The sequence below is a fragment of the Pongo pygmaeus genome, chromosome 5 (genome assembly GCF_028885625.2).
Source record: "Pongo pygmaeus isolate AG05252 chromosome 5, NHGRI_mPonPyg2-v2.0_pri, whole genome shotgun sequence".
Lineage (NCBI taxonomy): Eukaryota > Metazoa > Chordata > Mammalia > Primates > Hominidae > Pongo > Pongo pygmaeus.
In genome coordinates, this window is record NC_072378.2 from 32,274,514 (window position 1) to 32,292,183 (window position 17,670).

At 52.3% G+C, this 17,670-nt stretch overlaps 2 protein-coding genes across 7 annotated transcripts; one reads left to right on the plus strand and one right to left on the minus strand.

The window, feature by feature from the left end:
* Window positions 1-94: 94 nt before the first annotated feature.
* On the minus strand, window positions 95-7,015 carry NELFE (negative elongation factor complex member E). Of its 4 annotated transcripts, none has more exons than XM_054493188.2 (11): window positions 6,797-7,015; window positions 6,275-6,357; window positions 4,836-4,905; window positions 4,588-4,733; window positions 3,093-3,167; window positions 2,933-2,970; window positions 2,423-2,751; window positions 2,166-2,310; window positions 1,948-2,002; window positions 1,597-1,699; window positions 95-265 (listed from the first exon to the last, which is right to left on the minus strand). In XM_054493188.2, exons 2-11 carry the CDS (start codon window positions 6,347-6,349, stop codon window positions 168-170), a joined length of 1,134 nt encoding a protein of 377 aa, XP_054349163.2. In that variant the 5' UTR covers window positions 6,350-6,357; window positions 6,797-7,015; the 3' UTR covers window positions 95-167. The 4 variants fall into 4 exon arrangements, with proteins under 4 accessions (XP_054349163.2, XP_054349162.2, XP_063522124.1 ...); XM_054493187.2 differs by having other exon boundaries at window positions 2,423-2,766; window positions 6,797-6,950; XM_063666054.1 differs by having other exon boundaries at window positions 2,423-2,766; window positions 6,616-6,798.
* On the plus strand, window positions 6,925-17,658 carry SKIC2 (SKI2 subunit of superkiller complex). 3 transcript variants are annotated; one of them, XM_054493175.2, is made up of 28 exons: window positions 6,925-7,118; window positions 7,201-7,304; window positions 7,914-8,023; window positions 8,124-8,241; window positions 8,338-8,452; window positions 8,572-8,646; window positions 8,945-8,998; window positions 9,100-9,290; window positions 9,451-9,579; window positions 9,813-9,958; window positions 10,344-10,490; window positions 10,619-10,703; window positions 10,890-10,996; window positions 11,318-11,464; window positions 11,542-11,638; window positions 11,818-12,030; window positions 12,138-12,248; window positions 13,686-13,916; window positions 14,623-14,760; window positions 14,919-15,056; window positions 15,188-15,292; window positions 15,630-15,777; window positions 15,871-15,997; window positions 16,243-16,453; window positions 16,601-16,711; window positions 16,786-17,004; window positions 17,183-17,323; window positions 17,418-17,658. In XM_054493175.2, the coding sequence occupies exons 1-28, from the start codon at window positions 7,097-7,099 to the stop codon at window positions 17,616-17,618; spliced, it is 3,741 nt and encodes a 1,246-aa protein (XP_054349150.2). In that variant the 5' UTR covers window positions 6,925-7,096; the 3' UTR covers window positions 17,619-17,658. The 3 variants fall into 3 exon arrangements, with proteins under 3 accessions (XP_054349150.2, XP_054349151.2, XP_054349152.2); XM_054493176.2 differs by lacking the exon at window positions 13,686-13,916 and having other exon boundaries at window positions 7,053-7,118; XM_054493177.2 differs by lacking the exons at window positions 16,786-17,004; window positions 17,183-17,323; window positions 17,418-17,658 and having other exon boundaries at window positions 7,053-7,118; window positions 16,538-16,711.
* The last annotated feature ends 12 nt before the right edge of the window (window positions 17,659-17,670 follow it).

A 17,670-nucleotide genomic window follows, 5' to 3' on the forward strand; every position in this document is an offset into this window, starting at 1 on the left:
CCATGTTGTTACACTGAGATCAAACCTGACAGCCGTTTTTAAAGGCTTAACCCCAATCCCAAGTGCTGAAAAACCAGAGGCTGAGGGAGATGTGTAAACTTCCACCTCAGTGTTTTACTGAGACCAGCATTGGGGCATATGAGGCACAAGGAATCCAGCTCTGTTCCCTAGAAGCCATCCACAAGGTTTTCCTTGTAGACGTCATCACTGTAGACAATCTGGGTCCTCTTGTCCCGGTGGCAACCCTTAGGGCTGTTCTGGACAGCTAGGGAGGGAGGAGAGGAACAGTTAAGGTCTAAAGGAGATCACAGATCAGACCCTGAGGCCGACTCCTGACCACCTCACTCCTGGCCACTGGCCCCTGGAAGCCCAGTTTCCACGCTGCCCTCTGGTGGCCAGGATGGCCTGTCTTCCTTAGCTCCTTTGTGCCAACTCATGGCCAAGGAAAGTATAAGTGGACATTCTGATGAAAGTTTTGTTCTTAGAAAAATCCCAAATGTCATTGTTGAGACATGTGAATGATATTAACCCACTACTTACAGTCAGTATGTCAGAAGCTAAAAACTAGAAAACCTCTGTAGCCCTTTTTTGACATGCTGGTCAATTCTAGTTCCTTTCTTTTGCCTGAAGGGCCACTGTTGCTCTGAGCCCTTCTTTCTGCTCACTCCTTTCCCAGGAAAATCTACTTTCAGGGAAAATGGGTTATTCACACTAAGAAATGCTACTAGCTCCACCAGAACTCATCCAGGGTGTAGCTTTGGCCCTCACCATTCTCTCTCAAGCCTCTAGCTGTTTCTTCCCCTTCCTCTTTCCTCCCTCCACCAGACATGTTACTCTCTTCACCCCATCCAGTGGTTCCATCCCCACCACGCTTGAGCTAGAGAGAATCTCTCTCACCCACTCCCCTCCTGTGATCTCTGTACCTTGACACTGCTGGCTACTCCCTCTTTCTCAAAGTGTGTGTCCTTTTGCTTCAGTGGCCCAGGCCCCTGTGGTGCTGCTCCCAGCCCTCTGACCCCTCCTCCTGTCTCCTTTGCTAACGTTAGGCTCAACGTTAGCCTAACATGTCAGGAGAGCTGGGGACATGTGGGGCGTGAGGTGAACAGTCCTGTTTCCTAACATAGTCCCAGAGTATTCCTCAAACCGAGTCCTGGGTCGTTTTTTTCCTCTGAAATCAGAGTCTCCCTGATGATCCTATTGTTTGGCAGCCACCCTGTGATGCGGATGACTTAATCTACGTTTTCCTTCCTTAACTCACACCTGAGTTCCAGATCCCTGATGTCGAATACTTACGAAACTCACTCTCCTCCATCTCAAAATGAACAAGCCCCATGAGACACTCATCTTCCTCACCAATCTCACTCCAGCTCCCACTTTCTTCCCTGTTCCAGTCACTGCTTTGGAAGCTGTTTTCAATCCTTTTCTCTCCTTTCTTTACCTCTAACTGACAGAGGATCTGAAATTTTCCTTCCCATTCCCATAGCCTCCGCACACACTCTGACCTCGATCATCTCTAGGAAACCCAAGGACGTGTGGGGGAACCAAAAGGAACGGCCTGTGGGGGAGAGGATGGGAAAGGAAGAATCCCATTCTTACCGAGGGAGCCCCAGACAGACTTGCCAGTAGCGGCATCCAGCATGGGCTGTTTTCGGGCTATGTTGACTTTGAGCTGTACAGACTCCACCTGGGTCCCGTTGAGCTGAAGCAGAAGAGGGGAGGCAGAGGATGGGGAGGAAAACATTACAGATAAACCAAAGATGTTATTTCAGGAGTTGCTATCCTAGGAGTAGACCGAATAAGGAATCTGAGAATGTAAGTTTTTCTGTGTGAATAGGGAGAGGCTTTCTTTATCAAGAGGACCCAACTTCTTCCTGGCATCTAGTATTTTGAGGAGAACACATGAGAACAGCAGAAGCGATGGAAAGAACAGATTTGGGAAGTTCCAACCTCAGCAACGGCCTGATCTGCTGACTCCATCTTTTCATAGGTGACGAAGGCACAGCTGGGATAAGAGAAAGCATGGTCAGTGGAGAGCCAAGGGGCTCTTCTGGACCCAACCAAACCCAGTGATCATAGGCGGCTGCAGGGAGGGCAGCTTCCTCCCTCAGGTCTCACACCCCAGGATTCTCCCAGGACTTCTCATCATGCCCTGTTGTCATCCTTACTTTCTGGGTGGGTCCATGGAGAGGTCAATGATGTTTCCAAAAGGAGAGAAGGCCCCACGGAGAAGGGTGGGTGTCATGTCTTCTCCGTATACATAGAGAGTATTCCCTTTCCTAGGGGCTCGCCGTTCAGGGAATGAATCCGACCCTTTGGGAGCACAAATCATAGTCACAAGACATAGCCCATGTCACATTTCACTTAGTAGGACCCACATAAACCTCAGTTAAGGTCACGTTGACCTCCAGCCAAAATCACTCACTGCGGAAAGGACCCTCTCGGTCTCGGTCTCGATCCCGCTCCCGATCCCTGTCCTGTTCCCGGTCTCGATCTCGATCCCGATCCCGATCCCTATCCCTGTCCCGCTCTCTGTCTCTGTCTCGATCCCGGTCTCGATCCCGCTCCCGATCTCGGTCTCTGTCCCGGTTCCTCTCATGGCTGCGGTCCCGGCTGCGGCTTCGGGGAGGGGAGGCTGAGGAGTGGGCACCACTGCGTTCTTCATAGCCCCAGTCAAAGCTTCGAGGGGGACCATCGCCAGCCCCTGGGCCCTCTGTCTCTTCTCCATCTGGCCCTAGTTCTCGAAGTCGATCACTAGAAGACACAAAGCTGGGGAGATGCAGACTGAAGATCAAAGGGGGGTTTTACCTTCTCCCCTCAGACCCTGTGGAGACTCATTATTCCTTCTATAGCCCAGCTCCTACAGCCCAAACCTCCCAAGGACTCAGGCAATCAACCCCACCAAGTGGGCCCAGTCTTATCTCTACTCTCTAACCTCTCATACAGAGATTTCCTCTGGGGACGTCTGGACAACTGTAAAAGAGACCAAGAACAGTTAAGATGATTCCCAATTGCTGACATGTGGTCCAAAATATATTAGTCTCTCATATTCCTCTACCCCCAACCCCTCAGGGACAGAAATTAGGAGCCTTTACCTCTTGCAGGTCATCATCAGCAGATATGCTCCTCTGGAACGGCTGGAAAGTGGGGACTGGTCCCTTCTCAGGGTCCTGGAGAGGTGAGAGACCTACCTCAGTGTGGAGCAGGAGGTTGCCCAACCATGGAACAGAGGTGTTCCTCTTCCTTCACCCTCTTCTAGGTTTCCTCTGATCTTTTCTTCCCTTTTAATTCTACGTACATTTCTTATTTGACTACGTGGTTTTACTTATTTTTTTTTTATTTTTTGAGACACGGTCTTGCTCTGTTGTCCAGGCTGGAGTGCAATAGAGCAATCGTAGCTTGCTGCAGCCTTGACCTCCCATGCTCAAGCAATCCTCCTACCTCAGCCTCCCTAGTAGCTGGGACTAGAGATGTGCTCTACCATGCTTGGCTAATTTCTGTATTTTTTTTTTTTTTTTTTTTGTAGAGATAGGGTTTCACTATGTTGCCAGGGCTGGTCTCAAACTCCTGGGCTCCTGGGCTCAAGCAATCCTCCTACCTTGGCCTCCTGAAGTGCTGAAATTACAGGAATGAGCCATTGCCGCACCTGCCATTGTGGCTTTTTTGTTTTATTTTGTTTTGTTTTTGAGACAGAATCTTGCTCTGTCACCCAGGCTGGAGTGCAGTGGTGTGATCTCCACTCACTGCTTCTGCCTCCTGGGTTCAAGTGATTCTCTGGCCTCAGCCTCCTCAGTAACTGGGACTATAAGCGTGCACCACCATACTCTGCTAATTTTTTTTTTTTTTTGAGACGGAGTCTGGCTCTGTCACCCAGGCTGGAGTGCAGTGGTGCAATCTCGGCTCACTGCAAGCTCCGCTTCCTGGGTTCACGCCATTCTCCTGCCTCAGCCTCCCAAGTAGCTGGGACTACAGGCGCCTGCCACCACGCCGAGCTAATTTTTGTATTTTTAGTAGAGATGGGGTTTCACCTTGTTAGCCAGGATGGTCTCGATCTCCTGACCTCGTGATCCGCCCACCTCGGCCTCCCAAAGTGCTGGGATTACAGGCATGAGCCACCGTGCCCGGCCTCACACTTTGCTAATTTTTGTATTTTTAGTAGAGACGGGGTTTTACCATGTTGGCCAGGTTGGTCTCAAACTCCTAATCTCAAGTGATCTGCCCACCTCAGCCTCCCAAAGTGCTGGCATTACAGGCATGAGCCACTGTGCCCAGCCAGTATTTTTTATAAGTGACTTGATATATTATGTATTCAGTTTATTTGAACCTCTCTTGAACCTGATAACATTTTCAGCCCTTTCCATCCCCTAGAGCAACATATTCCAGGAGCTCCAATCCAAGGTGGATTACAACCACAGAATGTGTAAAACGGAGAGCTCAGGAGTCGTCTAGTTTTTTCATTTTATACATGAGAGGTGAAACTCAGAATGGTACAGCAATTTGCCAGTGCTTGAGTATGCATATTTTTCCCAAGCCCATCTACATTCCAACTTGGAGGGATGCCCTTTAAACAATCCTTCTGCTTGTGCTCACCTTTAACTTCCCCTCAAGGGTTCGAGAACGCTTGAAGCCTGAGTTCTTGGTCTCAGCCTTGATGGCGCTGATGGCTCCTGACTTCACCAGCTGCTTTGCCTGCTCTGTTGCTGTGGCTGTGTCCACGACAGGCTGCTCTGATAGTGCTGGAGAGACAAGGGGAAGAGGCATTATGTTGGCCAAGCCATGACGAAGGTCAGCTCCATGCTGCCCACTTCCAGTCCATCCCCATTTCCCCTGTCACTCACAGCGTTTGACACCACCTTGGCTGGCTGTGCTGCTGCTACTTTGCTTCTTCAGAGCCAGCAATGCCTTTTTCTGGGAACAAGGGTGAGAAGAGAGAGGTCAGTGAGGGCCAGCCCCTAGCCAGTTCCTCTAAGGCCCCTGGGCACATCACTCTAGGGACCGTCTTTCTTGATGCCCTCAGAGTGGTGCACTGATGTGCTCTGCCTCTTGCCTCTGGTCCCCTAGATCGTGTATGATGCTGGAAATTCCTAATCTAACCAAACCACGGAACCCAGAGGTTTTCCAGAGTGTTACATTTTTGAAGTTGAAGACAAATAATTCAATCATGGACTAGAATCCTAGGATATAAGCTCCAAGTAAGTATAAGTTTATGTGCCTTTCCTGGAGGCTTCATCCATCTATTTCCTGCATATTGAATGAGACCCAGCCATGACTTCGTTAACAGGGATATCCAGGAGGCTAATGCATTGTTCCTACCCTCAAGAAACTTACAGTCTGAGAAATAAAATAAATTGAGTGAGTTAGCAATACAATTATAAGAGGTGCAGATTAATCATAGCTGAAAGCTAGTAAGATTTTCTGATGTTTAATGGCTATTAAACTAGGCCCTCCCCCGTATCTCTGCACGACACAGAGAGGAGAAGGGTATTTTAGAAAAAGAAAACAGGGTGGCAAAGACACAGAGACAAGAAGGCTTTGGGAATGCATGTTTTGGAAGTAGTGAGTAGTTCTACTTTACTAGACAAAGCTGCCAAACTAAGGTTTTGAGGCTTTGTTATATAGACAATGTGAAGCCATTTATGGTTTTTGAGAAACAGAGGGAGCAGAATTTTGTGTTTTCAGTGGATCATTTGAACAGGAGTGAAGAAGTCTGTTCAAAAAAAAAAGACTGAGAAATTTGTTGAGAGACCATTACAATGGCCCACATGAATGTCAATAAAGTCCTGCTCGGGGGAATGCACAGTAAAGAATGAACAGGAAAAATTACTTCAAAAGAAGAAACAAGAAGACTTGGCAAAGGTTTGACTATGCAAATAGCGGGGAAGTCAGAGATATTTTGAGTCCAAACATGTGGCAGAATTGGTGTAGTCAATCTTATTTGGAAGATCAAGAATAGAAAGATGATAGCTTCAACACTGGGTATCTGAAGTTTTTCAGTATAACACTGGATAGAACCAGAAAAAACAAACTTGGGGATCATCAGCTCTTAGGCGGTACTAAAAGACATGGGAAAGGAAGACAATCCATGGCAGATTGCATAGAAAAGACAGAAGGTCCACACCAAGGCTTGGGAAAGCCCACCTCTTGAAGCTACACTGTGAGGTGATATGTCTCTAGGTATGGGCCAGAAAAACTTCCCCATTCGCTCACACTCACCCCATATCTTCTCAGAGTGCAGAGTCTGTGAAAGGTTAGGCCATGTCCACACACAGTCCCTCACCTTTTTCTTGAGTTTGTTGAATTTCTTCTGCAGAGCCTCCTCTTCCTCGCTCAGTCCGGGAGGTATCACCAACATGGTGGCTCCTGGTTCAGGGGCAGGGCACAAGACATCGTTCTCCACTGTTACCACCCGGGGTTCACACGCCGTCCACACTGTACCCAACCCCACCGCCTTCAGGTCTGCCTACTCTTGCCTTTTGGCTTTCCCTACCCCTTGCTTAAACCAGGCTGCTGTCCAAGCTCCCGCTGGTCGGGATCATCCAGCATTCCCTCCTGTCTCCAGGGATCACAGACACCAGCACCCTGAGGTACCATGTGGTTCAGGGAGGGACAAATACCCACTCCGTCGGAAAGACGATGGCACCCGACCCCCCTACCCTCGCTAGGGTAAGGCCAACCGCGGGGTTCGAACGGCAGAGAAGGCGGTGGAGCCAGCGTAGCGCCCGCAGAGCAACGCAAAGAGGAACAACAGAGAAATGGCTATGAGAAAAAGGGCCGAAGAGTGAGGAACAGACGGCCTTACCTGAGGGGGCGGCAACCCGGGCCCCACGGTCTCCGGCCGCGCCCGCGCTGGCCGCGGATAGCGGGCTCACAACAATGACGTAACGAGGGGCGGAAAACGCGGTAACCAAGGCGGCCCCAGGCGCGCACTTCCGCCCGGCCTTCCACCGGTCCAGGTCTGCCACTCCGCAGCGATAGTTCACGCTCTCGGCGGGCCTGTGCCGGAAGTTGCCTCTACTTCCGCCCGTTCCGGGGCGGGGCTTACTTCGCAGTGACTACTTGCCGCACTTCCGGGCTGCCAGGCAGCTGCTGTGGCTCCAGGATGATGGAGACAGAGCGACTCGGTGAGGGGGAGGGGAGGGAAATGGAACGGAGTAGCCGACATGGAATGACCTTTGACCCCTGACTTTTGACCTTTCCCCGTAGTGCTACCTCCCCCAGATCCCCTGGACTTACCCCTTCGGGCCGTGGAGCTCGGATGCACGGGGCACTGGGAGCTGCTGAACTTGCCTGGAGCTCCAGAAAGTAGCGTGAGTGACTTTTGACCCTAACCTTTGACCCGCATTGAGTCCAAACCTCTTTCACCCTCCTCACGGTAGGATCTAGCTTAACCTTGTTCATCTGTGCCTGTACTTCTGTCCATCCCAGCCTGAACGAGTGCTGGACAGATTCCAGCCCAGTGTACCTGCAGTACGTGTGAGGACAGAGCAGAAAGGGCTGGGGATATTTCTGCTTTGAGAGCTGCTCTTTCAAATGTGGCATTTCTCCGTGGAGCTCCCTTCTGTATCCAAGCACCAGGGCACTTGGTGACTGAGATGATAGGCTTTGAGCCTCCAACTCTTCATCCTTAGGTCTGGGACCCCTTTTTCTAAAATCAGGGAGTCTCAAATTTCAGTGTGCTTCATGATCAGCCAGGGAGCTTTTTAAAAATGCACATTCCTAGGTCCAGCCTCCATGTTTCTGAAATCCAAAATCTGCCCCAGGTAATTCAGTAGCAGGTAGTTTTTGGCCAAGCCTGATTGTCCTAGTCTGTTTGACACATCTGCCATTTCTGATCTGAACACAAATCCCATCACCTCTTTTGTCTGCATTTTACCCTCTTTCCTTACCTAATGCCTCTCATCTTGCCCTTGTTTCAGCTTCCCCATGGCCTCCCTCCTTGTGCCCCAGATCTGCAGCAAGAAGCAGAACAGTTGTTTCTGTCATCCCCAGCCTGGCTGCCTCTGCATGGTGTGGAGCACTCAGCCCGGTGAGGAGTCTGGAGGGGCTTAGACTAGGGTGATGGGTTCCTGAAGGAAGCTGGGACAGAGGAAGAAAGAAGACCCAAAAGTTATTATTTTTCTCTCCAGAAAATGGCAGAGGAAGACGGATCCCTGGTCTCTTTTGGCTGTCCTGGGAGCCCCGGTCCCATCCGACCTACAGGCCCAAAGACACCCAACCACAGGCCAGATACTGGGTTACAAAGAGGTAGGAGGTCAGGGGTCATGAGAAACAGAGTTGGGGAGAAGGGGAGGTGGTCAGAGACAAGCTCAGCCTCATTGGGGCTCTGATCTCTTGCCTTAGGTCTTGCTGGAGAACACAAATCTCTCGGCCACAACCTCCTTGTCTCTTCGCCGGCCTCCAGGGCCAGCCTCCCAGTCCTTATGGGGAAATCCAACTCAGTATCCCTTCTGGCCAGGTGACTCTTGTGGAGATGGGATGGTAGAAGAGGGTGTCCTTAATCTCCGGGGAAGGGTTCCCCACCTATCTCGTATTACCCTCATCCCATGAATCCCTGTCTGTCCTGTCTCTTCCCAGGGGGGATGGATGAACCCACCATAACAGATCTGAACACACGGGAGGAGGCTGAGGAGGAGATAGACTTTGAGAAAGGTAAGGTGGGGCTCTGAGTCTGAGCCTTGAGGAGGAAGAGCCCGGGCTATCACTGGGCTACTGCTAGCCCTCCCATGTTTTTCAGAAAATTAGAAAAAGATATTCTGTCCATAACAACCTTTACTGTCATTTGTTGGGAAATTTCCACAAACCTTTACTGTCATCTGTTGGGAAAGTGTCATAGCAAACATCCCTATCTACAGCATCTGTCCTGTAAACGGTATCTTTTAGGTTTATATCATGTACACAATTTGTTCACCAGTGTGCAGTGACCTGATTCCATGTCCCTATCCTACAGATCTTCTTACTATTCCACCTGGTTTCAAGAAAGGCATGGACTTTGCACCAAAAGGTTAGTTTTGGTTTTTGAGTGGGGTGTAGGAGACGTCATGTCCTTCTCCTAAGGAACAGAGATAGACATGACAAGGTTGACCTTGTTGCCTTGCTCCTCAGATCGTCCAACTCCAGCTCCTGGACTGCTAAGCCTTAGCTGTCTGTTGGAGCCTCTGGATTTGGGTGGGGGTGACGAGGATGAGAATGAGGCAGTGGGACAGCCAGGAGGTCCCAGAGGGGACGCTGTTTCAGCCTCTCCCTGCAGTGCTCCCCTGGCCCGAGCAAGCAGCTTGGAGGACCTAGTGTTGAAGGTTGGTGGTTCTGCATAGTGGAGGCAAGAAAGAGCCTTGCCACCAGGATGTGGGCTGGCTAGGATGGGTCTGAGGGGAAGAAAGGGACATCTTTTGGGAGGAGTGCTAATTGAGAGCCCTCTGGTTGTATCTTTATCACCCCTATCCCTGACTCTTCTAGGAAGCGTCCACAGTTGTATCCACCCCAGAGGCCCCAGAGCCTCCATCTCAGGAGCAGTGGGCCATCCCTGTGGACGCCACCTCCCCTGTTGGTGATTTCTATCGCCTCATTCCCCAGCCAGCCTTCCAGGTACTTTGGCCCCATCTTCACACGCTCCTCTACCTCTTGCTGGGTCACACTCCCAGCCGACCCCTTGTCTCCTCTATCTGCCAGAGGTCAGATCCATCCCAGGCCAGTCTTGGTACTCAGTCCCAGCCTCGGCTGGCTCCAGCCTTCATCCCCCCACCCTGTGTGCTCCATGAGCAGGAGGCAGCAAGGCCCTGCTCCTTTCTTTAGCTCCTGTCTTTTTCTCTCTCCCATAGTGGGCATTTGAGCCAGATGTGTTTCAGAAACAGGCCATCCTGCACTTGGAGCGGCATGACTCTGTCTTTGTCGCAGCTCACACATCTGCAGGAAAAACAGTTGTGGCTGAATATGCCATTGCCCTGGCCCAGAAACACATGACACGGTATGAGTTCCTTCGCCAACCTCCCCCTTCACCAGCCAGCCCCGTTTTCTCCTGCATCCTTTGAAAATCTCATCTCTTTCCCCCACCTCTCTAGCTCATCCTTTAAGTGAGAGGTTCAGGGCTAAGACTGAGACAAGAGCTCAGAGAGAAATGAAAAGACATGGTGGGGAGAAAGTTTAGAAGAATGAACTGGGTTAGTTTAGGAAGGGGTTGGGGACAGAATTCTTCTGGGGTTATATCATGAAGGAGAATGTAAGGGCAGTTTGGGTGAAGAAGAGGAGCACCTGAGCTTCTGGGACATGCTTCCACGAGGGCTCCATGTGGGAGAGGAAGTGCGGGCCATGAGTCTGCGGAGGGACTGGCTAACTTCATGCTCTCCCCCCAGCACCATCTACACTTCGCCCATCAAGGCCCTGAGCAACCAGAAGTTCCGGGACTTCCGAAACACGTTCGGGGATGTGGGGCTGCTCACCGGGGATGTGCAGCTGCACCCGGAGGCCTCCTGCCTCATCATGACCACAGAGATCCTTCGGTGAGAGATGGACAGTCAATACAGGGGAGTTTTGGCTGGGAAGATGTGGCCGTTGTGGAGAGTGTGCTGTCTGAGGAGGGGGTGGAGACGAGCCATTGGGGAGTCAATCCTTGGCCTTTTCTCCCCAGCTCCATGCTGTACAGTGGCTCAGATGTTATTCGGGACCTGGAGTGGGTCATCTTTGATGAGGTTCACTATATCAACGATGCCGAGGTAAGGGCCATGGGCTCCCCAGAACCCGGCAGTCCTCTCCTTTGGGACCAGTTGAGCGGCTTCCTTATTCCACACACTCAGGGCACCTAACTGCTTTCTTTACCTCCATATGGAATCCGGTGCCTCTTTATGGGCAGAAGGGTGGCCCCTGCCCTCCTGTGACCTCCCTTCCCTCTCTGTACCCAGCGTGGGGTCGTGTGGGAGGAGGTGCTTATCATGCTCCCTGACCACGTTTCTATCATCCTTCTGAGTGCCACCGTCCCCAACGCCCTTGAGTTTGCTGACTGGATTGGGTGAGACGTGTGTCCTGGATTGCCTGGGTGAAGGGGGCTACGGTACTCCTTGATTCGGGTGGGGGGACTAAGTCTACCACAGCAAGGAGAGCGGTCAGGCCTTAGGGGTGACGCTGGGGAACATGTCCCACCTGGTGGCTGTGGGATCCCCTTTGGGTCCAGATTACTTTGCATGTTGAAATGGGATGAGATGTTGGGGGATAGCCTTCCATTCTGGGTCTCAGAAAAGACTGGGTAAAGTTGGAGGGGTAGGGAAGGGGGTGGGATGTGGGTTCCTTCCCACGCTCCCACCCCTGACCTGCTTCCCTCTCCTTCCTTCAGGCGACTGAAGCGTCGTCAGATCTATGTGATTAGCACTGTAACCCGCCCCGTGCCCCTGGAGCACTATCTTTTCACAGGGAACAGCTCCAAGACCCAGGGGGAGCTCTTTTTGTTGCTGGACTCCCGGGGAGCCTTCCATACAAAAGGGTAAGCCTTGAGATAAGGGAAAGAGTTAGGGCTGGGCCCCCAGCTGGACATGGTGGCTACCCCTCCCTGTGCCCCAGGTACTATGCAGCTGTGGAGGCCAAGAAGGAGAGAATGAGCAAACACGCCCAGACCTTTGGGGCCAAGCAGCCCACACATCAGGGGGGCCCTGCACAGGTGAGAACTGGGAGGGTTTTGTACCTGCCAGCACCTGTTTTTCCTCCTATCTTTTTTTTTCCCTTGTCCCCCACGGGTTTTGACTTGAGCTTTGAGCACTGCCCCAGTTAATACTAGCTCACCTCTCATTGGTTCAGGAACTCAACCTCTGCTCCTTCCCCTTCCCCTTCCTCCTCCAGGACCGCGGAGTGTACCTGTCCCTCCTGGCCTCCCTCCGCACACGTGCCCAGTTGCCCGTGGTGGTGTTCACCTTCTCCCGGGGCCGCTGTGATGAGCAGGCCTCAGGCCTCACCTCCCTGGACCTTACCACCAGTTCAGAGAAGAGCGAGATCCACCTCTTCCTGCAGCGCTGCCTTGCTCGCCTCCGTGGCTCTGACCGCCAGCTGCCCCAGGTGCGACTGTGTGTGTATGTTGTGCATGCATGCACACATTTGGCAGACTGGTGGGGATAGGGTGTTCTGAGACTCCATCCCTGACCATGGGCCTCCTCCCACCAAAGGTCCTGCACATGTCAGAGCTCCTGAATCGCGGCCTGGGTGTGCACCATAGTGGCATCCTGCCTATCCTCAAGGAGATCGTGGAGATGCTCTTCAGCCGTGGCCTGGTCAAGGTGCATGTGGTGGTGGAAAGGGACTCCTCAGGTTGCTTGTTGCCCGCTTAGGGGCTGCCCAGAGGGCAGAGGGGCAGAGGTTTAGGCAGGCCAGTGCTGTGGTTAAGAATCTGGGCTCTGGATTCAGACTACCTGGGTTTGAATCCCAGGTCCACCATGTATTCACAGTATCATCCTGGACCAATTATTTAACCTTCCTGAACTTTAGGTTTCCCATCTTAAAATGGGGATGCATAAGATATGAATATGTAGGTCTCAGAAAAGAAACCCAGGAAGCTAGCAAGCATTCGAAAAGTTATTAGTAATCAGAAAATACAAACTGAAGTACTCACAAGATACGACTTTACAGCTATTAGACTGGTAAAATTTAGGAAACTAGTTAATGCCATGTTGCCAGAGATGTAGGAGGTTGTAGGGTTCTGGGAATCCTTTACAGGATGCCTAGCCAGTTTGGAATGCACGCTGGCACTATTTAGACAAAATAACTATATTGGCCGGGCATGGTGGCTCACGCCTGTAATCCCAGCACTTTGGGAGGCTGAGGCGGGTGGATCACAAGGTCAAGAGATCGAGACCATCCTGGCCAACATGGTGAAACCCTGTCTCTACTAAAAATACAAAAATTAGCTGGGCATGGTGGCAGGTGCCTGTAGTCCCAGCTACTCGGGAGGCTGAGGCAGGAGAATTGCTTGAACCCAGGAGGCAGAGATTGCAGTGAGCCAAGATCGCGCCGCTGCACTCCAGCCTGGGCAACAGAGCGAGACTCCATCTCAAAACAAAAACAAACAAAGAAACAAACAAAAACTATATCATACTCTGAGCCTATACTTCATTCCTGGGTATATATCACAAAGAAATTCTCACCCTGGTCTGTGAGAGAACATGCACACCCTTCGTTTGTTTGTGGTGGCACAGCGTTGGTAGTACCAGGGTGCCCTTCACTGGGAGAGAGGGAAGGTTAGTGTGGGGGATGCACTCATAGAGTGTTCTGCAGCAGTTGGAAGCAGTGGGTTAGATGTGACCACAGGAACGTGGACAGATGTTGAAACACTAGGTGGAGAAAAAAAAGCAAAAAATAATCAGATATATAACCACTTTTTATATGAATTATAAACTACAAGCTCACAAAAGAAGATATGTTCTATAAGATCATATTTATATAAAAAGATATTTGTTGGATACATTGGAATGATTGCAGTCAGGGATGGGAATGGGATATGAAGGTAAAAGTTAAGAAATAGAAATAAGTAGCTACATAAGTAAAATGAGGAAAACAATAATATCTACCCTATAGATTTGCCTGGAGAGTTCAATGAGATCCCATAAGTAACAACTGGGATGGTGCCTTGTGCCTACAAAGTAAGGTGGGCTTGGCCAGGGCTGGGGGCGTGTGTATGTAGAGCCTTTGCTGATCCTTTCTGTTCTCCTCTGTCCCAGGTCTTGTTTGCCACAGAGACCTTTGCCATGGGAGTCAACATGCCTGCTCGTACAGTAGTGTTTGACTCCATGCGCAAACACGATGGCTCCACCTTCCGGGACCTGCTCCCTGGGGAGTATGTGCAGATGGCAGGCCGGGCAGGGCGGAGGGGCCTGGACCCCACAGGCACCGTTATCCTGCTCTGCAAGGGCCGAGTGCCTGAGATGGCAGACCTGCACCGCATGATGATGGTGAGCGGGCCAGCATCCTCGGCAGGGCCCCAGCTCCAGGACCTTACTGGATTCTATCTTCGATTCTCCTCTCTTCTTTTTCTTCTTCCTTTTTTTTTTTTTTTTTTTTGTTTTTTGGACACAGGGTCTTGTTCTCTTACCTAGGCTGGAGTGCAGTGGCACAATCTCGGGTCACTGCAACCTCTGCCTTCCAGGCTCAAGTGATCCTCCCACCTCAGCCTCCCAAGTAGCTGGGATTCCAGGCACATACCACACAGGCCTAGCTAATTTTTTTTTTTTTCTATTCTTTGTAGAGATGAGGTTTTGCCATGTTGCACAGGTTGGTCTTGAACTTCTGGGCTCAAGCAGTCTGCCTGCCTCAGCTTCCCAAAGTACTGGGATTATAGGTGTGGGCCACAGCGCCCAACTTCCTCTGACTTTTTTGTTTTGCCTGGGAGAAGCTGAGATAGGAGTGAGTGAATCCAAGGATGAGATTGGAGCCCATCTCTTCCAGTTTTCTCCCATGTGAATATGGAGCTAGATGGGGCCTTTGAGTCCATTTATTTCAGTTTGCTCCCTTATGTTACAGAAGAGCAAGTGGTTTGTCCAAGGCCCCATGGTTGCAGAGCTAGGACCAGATCTGACGGGAGTAGGCCCAGTCCAGAAGACTGGCTGTGGTGCAGTAGGTCCCACCCTGATCTCACTGACTTCTCTGACCTGACTCCAGGGGAAGCCATCCCAGCTGCAGTCCCAGTTCCGCCTCACGTACACTATGATCCTCAACTTGCTGCGAGTGGATGCCCTCAGGGTGGAGGACATGATGAAGAGGAGCTTCTCTGAGTTTCCCTCCCGCAAAGACAGCAAAGTAAGGAGCCTGGGGTAACCAGTGTGTGGAGCAGGAGGTTGGACAAAGACAGGCTGGGAATAGGTAGGCATCCAGAGGCCAGTGTGTTGAGGGTGGGGGATGTGACAGATTGGGCCTGGAGACTCCCCTTTCACAGCTTCCCCCTGCTCCCACCCAAGGCCCATGAACAAGCCCTGGCTGAACTGACCAAGAGGCTGGGAGCTTTGGAGGAGCCTGACATGACTGGCCAACTGGTCGACCTGCCTGAATATTACGGCTGGGGGGAGGAACTGACAGAGACCCAGCACATGATCCAGGTGAGCAAGTGTGAGTGCTGAGGAGGTGATAGGAGAAGGAAAGAGAAGGTGGTGTTACTCGAGGTGCTACTAAACTTAGTCCAAGTGTCTGTCCCTGTGATGCCTCCTCCCATCTGTCCTTTGCTCTTCAGCGACGCATCATGGAGTCTGTGAACGGGCTGAAGTCTCTCTCAGCAGGAAGGGTGGTGGTTGTGAAGAATCAGGAGCATCACAATGCACTGGGAGTGATCCTACAGGTGAGGGTGATGGGAATTTGGACTCCAGAGGGTGGGAGGGAGCAAGCCCTCTTTCCATTTTCCCCACTTGGCCAGGGCAGGTCGCGTCATCATAGGGCCCTCATTTTCCCCTCTTGCCCTCCTTTTCACCCTTTCCCTTCCCATCACCACATCATGCTCACTCCTTCCTCCCACCACCCCAAGAAGTCTGCTCTGATCGCTTGACTTGGGCACCCCTCTCTACTGGTGAGCTCTGCATGGTTGCTTCCTGATTCCTGCCCAAGGGTGGGTATCTGGTCTCTGCCTTTGATATCTAGTCATCACACCCCCGTCTCTTGGTCTCTCTGACCACCCCCAGGTCTCCTCGAACTCCACCAGCAGAGTATTCACAACCCTGGTCTTGTGTGATAAGCCCTTGTCCCAGGACCCACAGAACAGGGGGCCAGCCACTTCAGAAGTACCCTATCCAGATGACCTCATGGGATTCAAGCTGTTCCTGCCTGAAGGTGAGAGTGTGGCAGATGCCTGTTTTCTGCCAGCAGTATAAGCAGGATGCCTGGGTCCATGGCAATGTCTGCCGTGCTCTCCCCTTTTCACAGGGCCTTGTGACCACACCGTGGTCAAGCTCCAGCCAGGAGATATGGCTGCCATCACCACCAAGGTGCTCCGGGTGAATGGGGAGAAGATCTTGGAGGACTTCAGCAAGAGGCAGCAGCCAAAATTCAAGTCAGAGATGCTAGGGAGGCCCTTCTCCTCCAGAGGGGCACGTAGAGGCAGGGAGGGGCAGTGGTCTGGGAGTTTCCCCCAGCCTGAGGGAGACCATGAAGTGGTGGGGTTGTAGTGAGGGGGCTCCCCCAGCCTAAGGGAGACTGCGAAGTGGGGGTTGTAGTAAGAGGGCTCCCACAGCCTGAGGGGGGCTTCTGTGGGAGAGAAGATCTTACCCCAGATCTTAAGATCTGCTCCCTCTTCAGGAAGGATCCTCCCCTTGCAGCCGTGACCACTGCTGTCCAGGAACTGCTGCGTCTGGCTCAGGCCCACCCAGCCGGACCCCCCACCCTCGACCCTGTCAATGACCTGCAGCTCAAAGATATGTCAGTTGTAGAGGGTGGGCTCCGGGCCCGGAAGCTGGAGGAGCTGATCCAGGGGGCTCAGTGTGTACACAGCCCCCGTTTTCCTGCCCAGGTAGGACCCTGGGTGGTAACTCCCAAGCTGGGAGTAGGGGCTTTTCCTCTGTGGTCCCCTGTAGACTGACTGCCCCCATCTCAGCCCTTGTCCTCAGTGCACCCCTACTAAGGGGCAAGGAGAAGGCTGACGGGTGGCTCTCTGCAGTACCTGAAGCTGCGGGAGCGAATGCAGATACAGAAGGAGATGGAGCGGCTGCGCTTCCTACTGTCGGATCAGTCACTGCTGCTGCTTCCTGAGTACCATCAGCGAGTAGAGGTGGGTGGGGCAGTGGTTGGGGCAGGAGGGCTGGGGGACAGCAGTGTGTCCAATGCCCGCCCTTTTTCTTGCAGGTTCTCCGAACCCTGGGTTACGTGGACGAGGCGGGCACCGTGAAGCTGGCAGGGCGGGTGGCTTGTGCCATGAGCAGCCATGAGTTGCTCCTCACTGAGCTCATGTTTGACAATGCACTAAGCACCCTGCGGCCTGAGGAGATTGCTGCCTTGCTCTCTGGCCTGGTCTGCCAGAGCCCTGGGGATACTGGGGATCAGCTCCCAAACACCCTCAAGCAGGTAGGGGACACCACCCCTTTCTCCCTGCCAGGGCTGTGGCATTCCTGACCTCCACCTTCAGGTAGTCCCCCAGGGCCCTGTAAGTGCCCCAAGGATGGAAAACGGCTGCCTTCTTGATCTGGTCCTTCCCTTTCCTGGAGCAGGAAGGCAGGCCTTAACCTCTCCTTCTTTCCTGCAGGGTATAGAACGTGTCCGGGCTGTGGCCAGGCGGATTGGTGAGGTCCAGGTGGCTTGTGGCCTGAACCAGACGGTGGAGGAATTTGTGGGGGAGCTGAATTTTGGGCTGGTCGAGGTTGTGTATGAGTGGGCCCGGGGCATGGTGAGTACCTGAGGTTTGGGATTTTGCAGACGGCTGGCTGAGGAGAGCCTGCCCAGGCTGAGCACATCCAGTCCTCACCCTACTTTCCCCACAGCCCTTCTCCGAGTTGGCAGGGCTCTCAGGGACCCCTGAAGGCCTGGTGGTGCGCTGCATTCAGCGCCTGGCTGAGATGTGTCGCTCACTGCGGGGGGCAGCCCGCCTGGTAGGAGAGCCTGTGCTGGGTGCCAAGATGGAGACAGCGGCTACCTTGCTACGGCGGGACATCGTATTTGCGGCCAGCCTCTACACCCAGTGAATGCCCCATGTAAAAATGTGATGATAAAACAGCAAACCACTGTTGTGTGCTT